Source organism: Rosa chinensis, chromosome 1 (genome assembly GCF_002994745.2).
Source record: "Rosa chinensis cultivar Old Blush chromosome 1, RchiOBHm-V2, whole genome shotgun sequence".
Lineage (NCBI taxonomy): Eukaryota > Viridiplantae > Streptophyta > Magnoliopsida > Rosales > Rosaceae > Rosa > Rosa chinensis.
This window is the reverse complement of record NC_037088.1, coordinates 31376768-31391214: the sequence shown is the minus strand read 5'-3', so window position 1 is coordinate 31391214 and position 14447 is coordinate 31376768. Positions and strand designations below refer to the sequence as shown.

At 38.2% G+C, this 14447-nt stretch overlaps 1 protein-coding gene across 1 annotated transcript; it reads right to left on the bottom strand.

The window, feature by feature from the left end:
* Nucleotides 1-8054: 8054 nt before the first annotated feature.
* LOC112165052 lies at nucleotides 8055-12082 on the bottom strand. Its single transcript, XM_024301448.1, has 3 exons — nucleotides 11617-12082; nucleotides 8344-8528; nucleotides 8055-8261 (listed from the first exon to the last, which is right to left on the bottom strand). Exons 1-3 carry the CDS (start codon nucleotides 12080-12082, stop codon nucleotides 8055-8057), a joined length of 858 nt encoding a protein of 285 aa, XP_024157216.1.
* Nucleotides 12083-14447: the final 2365 nt, after the last annotated feature.

Below are 14447 nucleotides of genomic sequence, written 5' to 3'. Positions count from 1 at the left end.
TTTGAATAAACCAAAGTTCTCACAGTCTTGTTATAGATCTCTCCACGATCTTCCATCATTTATGGTTGCCGGCGCCTTTTCCCGTGACTCCGACGCCGAAAACTTTATCGGTTCCTGCTCACAGTTCCCGCAATCGCCTGCCCAGAGCTTCTGCGATCACCGGTTGTTGGTGACCGGAACGGTGAGGGTGACGTGCTCAACGGTGAAATGTTCCTTGCCAGAAAGAGATCAGAGAGGGTTCGGGCAGGGGAGAGAGAGAGAGAGAGAGAGAGAGAGAGAGAGAGAGAGAGAGAGAGAGAGAGAGAGAATTGTGCTGGTGAGAGGTGAGAGTGTCATAAATGTAATTTATTAATTAGGCTAAGGCTAAAATTTTCATTTTACTTTAAATTGGGTTAGTAGGAATAAAAATTTGTTGTTGGGGTAAGTGGAACAATTTTAACTAATTTTGGTGTCTTGGGTTAAGGACCCATCATAAAATGAGTCGGATTCCTAGTTAGTAAAAAACGGGACGCGTATAATTCGGCAAAGAAACGTACGTGTATTATTCGGTTTACCTAGTCTAACGATACGGTCAAATATTCGGTCAAAAAAATGCGATACGGCAAATTTATAAGTTTGAATTATACGTGTATAATTCGGCAAGTACTAGAAAAAACGGGTTCAAAAATACAGATATATAAAACACTATTTTTGTAAGAAAATAGCTAATAATCTACTCTAAACTCTTGCTTTTATTTTATATCATTTATGATATGTGATAAAACATGAAAACAAGGATATGGCACCCAAGTAAAATATAATCATGCGCTTGAATTACAATACGCTATAAAGAAGTTTTTCTTCAATTATACGCATACTGAAGTTTTATATGTGTTTTAATTAACTAGCGCTTTAAATTTTTTTCAAATTTCAAGTATTTTTACTCCGTATAAAATGGATACGTGTATAAAATTTGTTTTAACAGGTCAAACTCAGTAATACGCGAAAAAACCGAGTCTACAATTTCAATAAGCCGTACTGAAGTTTTTTTCAATTATACGCGTATTGAAGAAAATTACTTCAAATTCACTAAATAAAACAAAATTACTTCAAATTTGAGCATTGATGACGATATAGCTAGGCAAATTACCAATACCAACTGCAGTCCAATCTGTACAACAAAATCCAGGCCCCGCTTCCATACTTGAGCGTCAAGTGACGCAGTGAAGGACGTCTGCCAGTTTGCCACTATGCTTTGGTTGGCTATCTATCCAGTACTGTAATCTTCTTCGATGTCCAAATCTTCTTCTTTGTTTCACTTTGGTCGAAAAAGCCAAAGAAGATCGGATGAAAAAGACAGATACCATAAACCCCTCTAATTACTAGTCGACTACAGAGATCAGAGATGCATGCCGACAGTGTGAACATCTTCCCTATTCAAAATCTACAACCATGTACATACATGTATGTAATGACTTTTGGCCTATACTTTTAACTCAAGAGAAAATTTTACAAACAATACCCGAACTAAGGCCGACTCCTAACATCAGTACCCGACTATGCAAAACTATCACTTTGGTACCCCAAGTTTGAAGCCCGACCCAAGAACCGTACATGCCGTCCATAACGGTGTTAAGAGCCTAGACACGTGGCAATACATGAAGGGTAATTGGGTCATTTCAACCCAAATTCTCTCTCTCTCTCTCTCTCTCTCTCTCTCTCTCTCTCTCTCTCTCTCTCTCTCTCTCTCAGTCAAACCCAAATTCAAGAATTCCACCCAAATCACAACATCGGTACCAACTCCTCCACTTCCTCCGCCTCCTCCACCACCACTAACTCAAACCATAACCCAAGAAATCCCAACATCCATGGAATCACATTTCACAAACACAATACACAACCAAATCCTTCATGGCTTTATCAATTTCTCTGTGAAATTCGTAAACCTTGTTGCACAGAGAGTGAGAGAGAGAGAGAGTCCTTTTTTATTCTGGTAAAGCTTCGTATCACACAAACACATATTAGTGACCAAATGGCTACCTCACTGCCTCAGTTCAATGCTCAGCTGACTCTCCTCCCTCCTCCTCCACCGGAATCTGACTCTCAGATCTTATCCCTCCTTTACGGTAAGTTCCACTTCTCTCTTACCTCTACTATCCTTTTTGATTCTAAACAATCAGATCCGAACTTGATTCACTCACGATTCCTGTAGAGATTTCGCAACAAGTTCAAGCAGAAATGGAGGACAAGCTCAAGTCGATCAGGTCAGTTTGAATTAGGTGCTGAAGAAACTATTTGATTTTGATTCTGCTGCGAATTTTGAAGTCACAATTTGTTGTTTTTAGGGAAATTGATGAAAACTCTTCTCAGATAACGGAGGAGATTGACGAGTGCAAGGACTCTGCACTCGAGAAGAAGAGAGAGAGAGAGAGATGAACAGTGAGGGACTCGGAGATTTAGGTTTGGGGGAGGTGTTGAGATACCGATCCGGGCCTGAGATTGTTGACTTTGATGAACACCGGCTTTGCATTGCTCTACAAGGCTTGTTGGGCATACGCCGGTCTGGCTTTGTTAGTGGTCATCGACGACATCGTTTCTCTTCAGTCCATGAAACCGAAAATTCAAACCTTAGAAATTGAAATTGAAATGGATTCCCAATTTCGATTTCTTTCTTATCAGTCTGAGAGAGAGAAACAAAGTTGCAATGTATTAAAAAAAAATTAAAAAAAAATCTGGGTTAAAACACAGAGTGACCAAAATATCCCTCAAAATGTGCTAGGTGTCACAAGACTTAACACCGTTAATAACGGCATGTACCATTCTTGGGTCGGGCTTTAAACTTTGGGGTACTAAAGTGATAGTTTTGCATAGTCGGGTACTGTTTGTAAAATTTTCTCTTTAACTCAATTAATTGATGCTAACACACCACACATTGTAGGTCTTGTAGTGTTAGTTCTGTAGTGATCTTCAAATTTTGGATACCACTAATTCTAGCAAGGATTTTTTTTTTTCCTTTTCTTTTCCCTCTAAAACAAATGACCAAACACTTTCTGTTCTAGTCTTTCAAGGCAATAGACAGCCGATTAGTTTTATGAACAAAGCTACCAGGGGAAGATTATGAGGTTTGAGTAACAAAATTAGAGAAATAAAAATGAGTCAACCATATAGCCTAGAACATGAAAGGAAACTCTAGCCTAATTGAGATCTAGTTAGGTACGGAGTCGGTTCAATTTTTGAGTATAAACCACTAATCGAACTGATAATTTTCACTTCTTTTTTTTTAAAAAAAAAGTTGAAATCACACCTCTTTAGTTTTTTCTGTTTTGATTAATCTCAATCACACTGACTTTAACAAATTGACTATAATTATTTTCAATTATTTCTTATCCTCATTGGCAATATCTACAATTAATTTGAACCAAATAACATGCATTGGATGACAAAAAAGTCCAAAGAAATTTAAATCTATAAGAAAGTAAATAAATAAGTAAGGATTAAATTATGTTTAGTCCCTGTACTATGACCATTTTTTCGTTTCAGTTCCTGACTTTCTCCATAAATCTGAAAAGTCCCTAACGTCAAAATTTCCATATGCTTGGTACGCTCCGTTAACATTCCGTTAATTTGGACCATTAACTTGCTGATGTGGCACTCGAAGCCACGCCAACTCAGTAGTTTGCATGCCACGTAAGCTGTAAATTGTCCAATATACCCCCCCTGCATTTTCCCTCATTCTTCACCAAAAATAACTCCAAAGTCAGTGAATTTTTCATTCTAAATCCCAACTACAGCAGCAACAAACACAACATATATATTGAAACTCTAGCAATAAGAATCACAGTTCATCAAATAGAATAAACTGAAAAGCATTCAACCTCATTCAAGCAGTAATCTAACCAAAACACGTTCCATTAACTAAAAAGCATTCACTTTCATTGAAAATAATGCATTGTGCAGCAAGCTATGAAAAAGATCCAATTAACCAAAAACAAAATTAGAGCATTAATTACATCCCTCATCAGTAGTTCAAGGTTGACATTAATTTAGCTCTAATCATTTTAGCAAAAGATTAGAGCTAGAACTAAGTGAGAAAACACATAGTTGCAAAAAAAGGGATGTCCACAATCAATTGCTGCATTAATCTAATCAAAGCAGGTCTATTGAACCACTAGTTTCCATCTCCTGTACCTAATCTCTCTCTGATCCTTTGGGATGACCTTGTTGAAGTTGCTGCCTTGTTGGTTGATGATGTAGAAGCTTGTGGAGGCCTGGAACTTTTTGGGGCAGTTGTAGTTGGTTGCGTCCTTGAGGTTGTAGGTCTGCTTGCAGCTTGTTAAGGCCTTGATGTTGATGTTGAGTGGGCAGACCTATTTCCTGCCAACTTTGCAGCCTTGGCAGCAACAAGCTTTTTCTAGTCACATTTCAGTTATAAGCCATTGTCAACCAAAGAAGATCAAACAAAGTGAAAACTGAACTCAAAAATGACATTTCCCCCCCTTATTTTGGATTGAATTCTTACCCTTTGATACTCAGTTCTTTCTTTGGCTTTCATCCTCAACTGATTTGTAGTCAAATGACACTTTTTCCCTTTCTTGGACTGCAGCAAGCAAAAACAGTATCAAATGACACAAATTAAGAGATATGTACCAAACTTCAAAATAACAATCAACTTGTTCAAAATTACCTGATTTTCAGAACCTTGGCCGTCTTCACTGCTGGCCTTCCTCTTCCTAGAAACAGCAGCAGTCTTCTTTTCCTTTGGTGGAAAATGCCTCTGACATGTTTTCATATTGTACCCTACTTGGCCACAATTGCCACACCTAAGAGATTTTTGCTGCCTTCTAAGCTTACCATCACCACTTGGAGCCTTTTCTGAAGCATCCTTAATTCTCTTTGTTTTTGGCCTACCTGGCTGCCTTGAATATTGTAGAGGTAGGATTGGTGGATCATCGCTTCTTTGCCACAGATCCATGCTATTAACAAACCTTATAAGATTGTTGTAGATAGCCAAATAGGTCTTCTTCAAGTAGCAATCTGCCACATAATCATCTGGGTCATGCCTCTTCAAGTGTATGGTAGAAACTGCATGTTTGCATGGGATTCCAGTCAAGTCCCATGTTCTGCAGCTGCATGTCCTATGCCTCATGTTCACAACATTCTTGCTTCCTTCTATATTTTCAACCTCAGCTTCATCACCACCATTGAAAGTGGGAATACAATCTGTTGTAGCCTTGATCTTATTCTTCTCCAACACTTTCCTTGGCTTGGGGCAGATGTTTCCTTGGAAAGCTTCCATTTTCTCCTTTCTCATTTGAATCCTCTTCATAAGCTTGACCCTTATCTCTTCAAACATGGTCACAAGTGGCTTCTTCCTAGCTTCCACAATCCAACCATTGAAACTCTCACATAAGTTATTGTCCATAATGTCACAGTTGACACTTGTGAAAAACTTGTTGGCGACATCATTGAGTATGAAAATGTATGCAATTTATGAATGATGTGTCCTACTCCCAAGATTAGGAGGTCAAGTTTTAGTAAAGGGGAAAAGTAAGAGTATCGTACCCAAGAGATTGAGTAACTCTACCCTAAGTAGATCACCGCGAAAATAAACCTAGAAAACACATGCAAAGTCTACCTTTTTACAAATTCACAACCTTAGCCCTTTGGAAGCTAAAAATCATGAGGATGCTATTTACAATTGTTGTAGTGAACAGTTTGGTTGATTTTAATTTTTATGAAGTAAATTAAGTTGCATAAAATAAAATAAACAAATAAAAATGTAGAGACTAAATCAATGAGAAGAATAGAGACTTAGGCATCACTCCTAACCTTACTCATGCACAAAATCTAACTCATATTTGATGTAATAACATGCTTTGACAAACTCCCCCTTAGTGCTTTGGTGAAGCTACCAAGAAACCAACTAATCATGCAATTTAACAAACTTTGGTGAAGCTAAGTTAAATTACACAACCTTAGTCCCATTTATATTTCATTGAAACACAACTGGGCTATGAACCGCAAGCCTAACACCCCCTTAGGGTAATTAAACTCACGACACATGCATTAAGTTTACAGTAAGAAGTTCAAGCAACTTAACAATTCCCGTAAGAATCATTAAGCCACCACCTAAAGGCTACACATGCTCACGGATTCAAGAAGTGGTCAAGTTCAAGTTTCCGATTCATTAGTTTCCTAAACATGCTTTCTAGGTGACTAATAGTGAACACATTTAGTAAGCATTAAAGTTTAGAAGCCCATAGATTCAACACATGCATAAACATCAAAAAACATGGAAATCTACATTATTTGCACATAAGTTTGGCCCTACCTCAAATCCAACTACTCACAACACATGTTATTACAAATACAAGCCATGAACATCAAATTAAAGAGAGAAGGAAAGAAAAAGAGAAGAACTACCCAACCTTCTACCTAGCTCTCAAAGATGTCAAATGATGAGAGAATTGCTTCAAGGTATGGGATTTTCGGTTTTACAACCAAAACACCATACACATCCACAAAACTCAAGAACAAAGAAGAACAAAGGCTTGGATGTGTGAAAGCAAGTGTTGTGATTGATTTAGAGTGTGTAGTAACTTCGGTTTTGGTGAAACCCAAGTGCCTACACACCTATTTCTCACACAAACTCAAAGAACTATGTACAAGGTATGAAAAACTAACCTAAAACTAAAGAAAAGAGAGATTTTGATGCTCCAAAATGAGGGAGCCAAGGGGATGCACGGTTTTGGGAGAGAGGAAGGGCTATTTAAAGGCCAAGGCAATCCAAATCAAGGGCGGAGATCAAAAGGAATGAAGGGCTAGATGTGATTGACAAATTTGTAAGCACAAAATGTGGATCTAGTTTTTGACTCCACATAGAAATGACCTAGAAAGCCCATAGATATTTTGGTGAAGAAGAAAAAGTAAGGGTAGAAGGGTCAATGTGTAGGAGAACAAGGTAATAAATGGGAGACAAATGTGTAAGGTGTAAGAATTAGACCACTTGTCATCTTTCAAATTTTGAATTTCAAAATAACCTAGACCTAAAGTCTTCCCACCTAAAGTCTCTAACCCTAATCAGCTCTTTCCTGTCCTCCACAAATGTTCTCGGTCGGCCCGGAAATATCCGGAATCCGGCGTTGACCACCGTTGACCAATTTTTTGTCCGTTTGCACACTTTCTTCTCCATTTTTCCTTCAATTGAATTTCCACCGACAGTTAGGAATTGGCCCTCGACTTCTTCATACCAAATGTTATTCCATGAGTGTAGATCATCATGGTAAAATTTTAGAGCTGAATTCACCGTGTTTTGGCCGGAAATGCTGCCGGAATCGGTACAGGTCTGATTTTACAGTTTTCGTCTTCTAGTGCAGAAAATTGGACTGATCTTTTGAAGGCCTTCCACTCTGAACTAACTCTTATACTCTTCATAAAAAATTATCCTTAGGATGTTTATGATGGAACTGGTAAGTTTCAACTCATTTGGAGTTCATTTGGTTAGTCTTCCGCTCCTCCTTCCTTGCCTAGCTCGGTTTCTCCTAGCCGGAATAGGAAAATGTGCTAAAGTTGAGTTTTTATGGCATCTCCAAGCTTTTCCATTATTTCCTAGCATGATAAGGAAAACATAATAAATATATATAAATAAACACAAAGGTTAAGCGAAAGTGCAAGATTAGGGGAATAATTACTAGGTAATTATGGACCTAACAACACTTGTGTTAAAGAAAGCTCTAGACCAGTGTTTTGGAGGCCTCTCCTCATCTGCAAAACAAAATAGAAATTAAAACCATTGAAACATATCCTAATTGAAAAGTGCAAACTAAAGTAGGAGTACTTGTCATCCAATCATAAGCATCCGTATCAAGGGATTTCATTTCCTCCATGTCATTCTGATAGTAAGGCAAAGTAGTAGACTTGGCACACTTCTACATTTGATCCTTCATTACTTTTCTAGGAAATAGCTTTGTGAAATTAGTCCACATATGCCTTACACAAAACCGTATATGTGCACTTGGTACAACCTCTTCAAATGCAGGTTTCAGTCCTTTTTGTTTGTCACTACTAAACACCCATCATGCTCCATCTTCCTTGATGTCCAGGTCCTTGCACAAAAGCTCCAGAAACCATGTCCATGAGTCCTTGCTCTCCATATCGACCATTGCATATGCCACAACCCAACTTGTGTTGTTGGCATCTACACCAATAGCAGTCAGAAGCTGCCTTCCAAAATAGCTTTTCAAGTGTGCTCCATCCAATCCAATGACACTTCTACAACCAACCTTTATTCCATTCTTTAAAGCTCCCAAGCATATGTACATTCTTTTGAAGAGTGTTTCCTTGCTTGTGTTGCTAAAATCATACTTTATATCTAGCTATGGTAGTTTCCAGATCCACCCTCTTAAGCTCACTGCCATAATCCTTTAACCTTGCAAACTGGTATCTTATAGAACCCTCAACCTCCAGCAAAGCTGCCCTCTTGGTCTTATAAGCCATTTGAGTTGATACCCTTGCTTTAATATTGGCAGACATTGTCTTAGCTAGTGAATCTGCAATAACATACAACAACAGTCAAATGATCGTACAAGTATCAACATAATATCCTCATAGCATCATGAATGGAATAAGAACTTTTCAGAAAATTCATACACTACAAAAAAGAATTCAAATTGCCACGGCGCAACGCCGTCGCGGAAAGCCAATTTGCCGTCGCAAAAGACCAATGGCGACGGCTAGGCGACGGCAATTTTGCCGATGTCGTTGGTGGCGTCGCCATTGATATTTGCGATGGCAATTTGCCGTCGCCATTGATATTTGCGACGGCAATTTGCCGTCGCAAAATGTGAATTATTAATTTAAAAAAAAAAAATCTAGCATACAAAATTTGCCTGCTAGAATTTTTTAAAATTTTTATTTTAGGGAAGAAAGTGATACAAAGGAAAAGTTCCATCAAATTACTTTTTAACATCAATTTTATATATCTTCACCAATGTTCAAATACATAAATTTACAAAATTAAATTACATATAGTTAATGTACTGGAAAACTAGTAATCAGAACACTTCATTTCCTCCATCTTCACTAGATTCTGAAGATGACATCAAACCCTGCGTTGGATATAATCACATTAAATTCAAACCAACTAACTTTTGCATTCTATAAACATTATCACTGTCACTATAAACATTGACACATTAACCTTTGCAAAAATAACTTAGAAGCTTCTACCTTGTCTTGGTCTACATGGGAATGCCAAAGAAATTTATATATAGTAACGAACCTACTGAAAGTGTAAGAGTTCTTAGTTGAAGGCTATTAAGAGAAAAAGTAGCACAACATTGTTTTATCTGTGAGTGAGTGTAGAGATATAAATTGAACAGAAATACCAAAAAGGAGAAGGGAAGAGTTTAATAGACCATTTAGAATGCAATACATACAGAATCAAATAGAGTAATAACAATCAACAAACCCATAACAAACTGAACTCAATACACCAAAGAACTCAATACAAAATACCAAAAAATACAGCCCCAAAGGATTTTCACTTATACAAACACCGCCAAATTAACACATAGGAACCGTCTATTTTGAAAAACTAGAACAATTGTATAAATTCATATATCGAAAACCTTACTTCAACAAAGCCACAAACCATTGCACTAGCCAAACAAACAGAGGTCCAGTAGCACATAGGAACAGCACAATAATCCAGGAGACTAATCTACTTTCTTTTCAATAATTGACCAATTGCATTAGGTTATTAAGCCAAAACCATAAGAAAATAGTCTCTTTAGTGCAATTTAAGCATCGAAAACCTTAAACCTTAGTACATTAAAGCAGTAAATCTTGCATGTTGCACAGTACTTAAACCTTAGTACATTAAAGCATTCAACACATATACTTGCACTGTTGCACAGTCCTATCTCTTAATAGAATGTAATAGCAGAGTATGTGATAAAAGTGAAAATCTTCTATCATAGAAATGGTTCAAATACAAAGTTCATTAGATACAAACAGCCAAAAACACAAATATACTCAAAACTGTCATGCTTCAGCAGACAAAAAGTGAAAACTGAAACAAATATAACTATGGTAAAGTGAAACTGTAGGAAATATAAATGCAAACGAACCATAAGCAAATGTAATTTCAAAATGCTGGGAGCCTGGGACAACTGATGGAAATGTTGAAACATAAAGAAAGCTCCGTTTGCTACTGAACAGTAATGATCAAAATGCTATAACCAAAGAAAGCTCCGTTTGCTACTGGACAGTAATGATGAAGCAATTGATGACATGAGGAAGATGGAGAAGTGTGTGATGACTGCAAGCAAATGAGTTTCACCTTTCAATTCTATGAACATTTTACCATAGCTCTCAATTATGTGAGCCAAGTACTTCATTTAGTTTGCATTTGCAGATAATCGAAACAAAATGCATCATTCAATTGAAAGAGTCATTTTCACAAACACATGGAGGGCAACATCATCTCTCCAAAACCCATTTCATTAAGATCTCAAAAATCAAACAAGATATACAACCAGAGCTACTTCATCATTCTTCAAAACCAGATTTCTCAATCTAAATAAGCAAAAAACCAAATCTACATCTAATTATAGATGCCAAAGCAGAGTGGATCAATATCAGCAGAGTGGATCAATAACTTGAAACCAACCAATAACACATAACTCCCAGATTTGAATGAAGGAAAAAAAAGCCAAATCAACCAATAACTTGAAACCAACAATAGGACTCAAGTCCTCAACCATCAAACATTAGTAGAAACTAGAAAGTTACTGAAACAAGTGGCTAAACACACAATCCAAAAGCCCAGTGCTTTGAAACTGAAACTGGGTTTTTCAATTTTGACTGATTGCATTGAAATCCAAGCTTGAAAAAGAAGCATACTTACAGCTGGGGAGGTCTCGACGAAGGCAGTGGAAGAAGCTCGAACAGTGATTTAGGTTTTGGGTTTGGGGAGGTCTCGCTCAATGCTTCTCTGGGTTTTGGGTTTGGAGGCTGCTCGAAGAAAAGAGAGATGGATGCTGCTCTTGGTTGCCGAGAGAGAGGAAAATAAGAACGGTTGATTAAGCGGCATGAGAGAGAATTAGAACTCCAAAGATGCCGACCAAGAATCCTAAACTGAAACCCATCTTAGCTCTGGTCTCCAGCCAGCTAGAACTCCCCTGAAACGGACTCATCGATGTCGTTTACGATATGCGACCCAATTGACTCTTTTGCAGGTGAGGGATCTAGATCTGAACGATACCCCCAAAAGATTTCCCCAATCTGGTTTGCCGATAAGGAAGAGCTTAGACAGAAGTATTGGCGGAAGATGGGATTTGCGATGACGGAGAGAGAGGGAGAACAAGAGAGACGAAGAGATCGGCCTCCGTTTTGAGAGAGGTTTTTTTTTTTTTTTCCTTTTTGAGCAGAGGGCGACTGTCGTGGCTAACTCTTGCCGAAGTAAATCATTGGGTTTGTCAAGCCCAGTGACGACGGTAGTTGTTACCGTCGCAAATATTTTGCACAATCGCGACCCCTCAATTTTTGCCGTCGCAAAACAGGAGGCATTGGCGACGGCAATTGAAGGCCGACGCAAATTGGTGAAGCTAACACAATTCTTTTTTGTAGTGATACCTAGTTTCCATGCTTCATTCTTGGCTATCTGGTCCTTGAACTTTGCAGTTAAGTACTTCAGCTTCACCATTTTGCTGTTGAATTTTCTTGTGCAAGTATGCTTTAAATTATACCCCTTGATCATCAAAGTAGCCTTATGCTGCATTTTAGAAGTAAACAGCTCAAAAGGGAAATCATCCTCCTTGCAGACAACCATTAACCTTACTTTGTCATTCTTAATGTAAACATATTCCCAGCCTCCATGTATAGCCATTTCCCTCAAAGCATCCCTTAATATCTGGACTGTACCAAACTTCATCCCTAATTTGAAAACAAGCCTCTTCATGTCTGTTTTCGGGTTAAACTCTAAACCAACTTCTTCCTGCTCCCTATCAGAATTAATGAAAAAATCTGGTTGCTCTTCATCTGATCCTTCTTCAGCAAACATATCCTCATTATCCTCAGAATCTGGTACTTGAGGTTGCATACACTACTACAAAAAGTGCATCACACAACACCCATCAGACAAGAGAATAAAATTTTACCGTCGTCTGATAACGTGAACTCCATTGTACAATGCTGTTAATGAAGTTCTGTTGTGGGAATGCTAACAAATTGAGAACTTTTTCTTCAAAGTTCTATCACACAACACAATTAAGATAGTACTGTTGTATAAATGACACAAAACTTAGTGGCAGATATCCCGCCATCACTAAACTCAAAATTCCATCCGAAGACAAGTTCACCAATTTTATCACACAATAGAATTATACGTGCAAGCTACAACAGTCTAGTTATTTCCGTTGTATGATAATTTGACAATTTCTATTAGGTGTACCTAGTGCAAGATGCAAAATCTTGTACAACAGGTATTGTCATTCTGTTGTCTGAATGAGGAACATAGGTGGCAACAATGTTTTCATTTTGGCTCAAATCGATTTGAATTCCTCCCACCAAACCTAGGCAAGCGGTAAACTTCCCTCCCTCCTTTGGCACATATCTTTTAATATATACTCTCGTACAACAGTTTTTTAATTATCTGTTGTGGGAGACATGTCACTAAGTGACCAAACCATATATCCGAAAGAAAAAAAGAAAAGAAAGAAAGACCTAAACCTATTGTTTCCCCCTCTCTCTCTCTCGGTAAAAACTCTAAGCCTCTCTCGACAAAAGCTATTCTCAGTCCCAGACTCCCAGCTCCTTTGTTTCTCCCCCGAAATCGAAGTCCTCTTCGTCACTGTCCTTTGTTGCTTCTATTCTTTCTCCCCTGAAATCCAAATCCACTTCTACGACAGAGGAGATAAAGTGCCCCAGATCTACTTTCTCTCTCCTCCATCTTTCTCTCCTTCTCTTCTTTAAGCTAGAGTTAATTGAAGAGATGCAGAAGACGAAGGTGTGTGAGGCAGTGAAGGTGAACGTATTGTGCTGCGTCGAAGAGGCAGCGCTATGTTGGGCTGCATCGCCATCACCTTCACTGAGAAGCTCTCTTTCTTCTCTCTCTACAAAGCATAAACATTTTCAGCAAAGCAAACTCAAACAAGTGTCCTTCTCTTCAAGATTGAGGGTTACAAAACCCCAAAATCCAATCCCCATCCCTTCTGTCACCATTAGGGTTCCGGCGATTCAAATTCTAGATTGATTCACCCAAATGGCCTCCTTTATCTCCCTCATCAACAGCTTCGAACCGGGACGACTCCTCACCTGAGGATGTCACCGTTTTGTCCTCCACCAGGGCTTTTGCGCAGGACGCCTTGCTGCAATTCCAATTGGGGAAGTTCAATCAGTGCCTCACGATCTTGCAGGAGTGCCTCAAGAGGAAGGCCGACGATCCCAAAGTAATTCTCTCTCTGATTTGTTTATGAAGATTTTCGTGTGTTTGTTTCTTGTTTGAATTCAATTTATTTGTTTCGGTGAAGTTATTCTATTTTTGAGTCAATATTGTATAAATTTTTTTTATTGACTTCCCAATCCTAATTCCCTACTACCTATGACAAAGAACCCCAAAGCAGCAATCTCAGCTCCACTTGGTTCTTCCTGGAAAGGTATGTCTTTCTCAATTGAAATTTCGGGTTTCCTGAAATTAATTAATTATGTATCTTTCATCATCAGCATTGATGATGGAGCTGGAAAGTGATCAAAATTTTTAAACTTTTGCTAGGTTGCTGTTAATCCTGTGTCTGGATAACTTGATAAAGAGGTGAGTACTCGAGGTAGTCTCACAGATAACTTTTATCTAAGCTGTTATTGGTGTAGGATGGTTTTGCATCTTACTACATGTTAAGAGGATTATTATGATGTTAGAGTATTCACATTAAGTTGATTACACATGATTTCTTGTATTTATTGGCTGCATGTATTTGGCTTAAGATGGCTTGTTTCTTACAGGGGGATTTTAAATTAAACAACTTTCAAGATGATGTTCTATCATCTGCGTTTATGGTTGGGCTTCTCATGGCCTCACTCATCTTTGCATCCTTGGGAAAGAGGTGAGTACTTGTGTAACTAGATGAGGTGTGAATTTATTCAAGATGTGGTTTAGCCGATTTGATTTTTAAGTTCATGTGCACTGCAACCATAATCCTTTTAGGCTGATTGAACTTGTGTTATCTATTTGGACATTTGCCACAGCCGGGTGTGGTAGTATGTGAGTATGACTATCTTTACACTATGTTTTACTTTTAGTTGGCTTTGTATTACATCATTAGTATCTCTCTGTACTAGATACTGAGTTATCACTGGGTTTTGCCATTGTAGGCTGGTTGGAGTCGGTAAGGCATCTTTGATAAGTCTTGCAGCTCCATTCATTGATAACCATGCCCCTGCAGATCAGGTTTGACTCCTCCCCCTACATC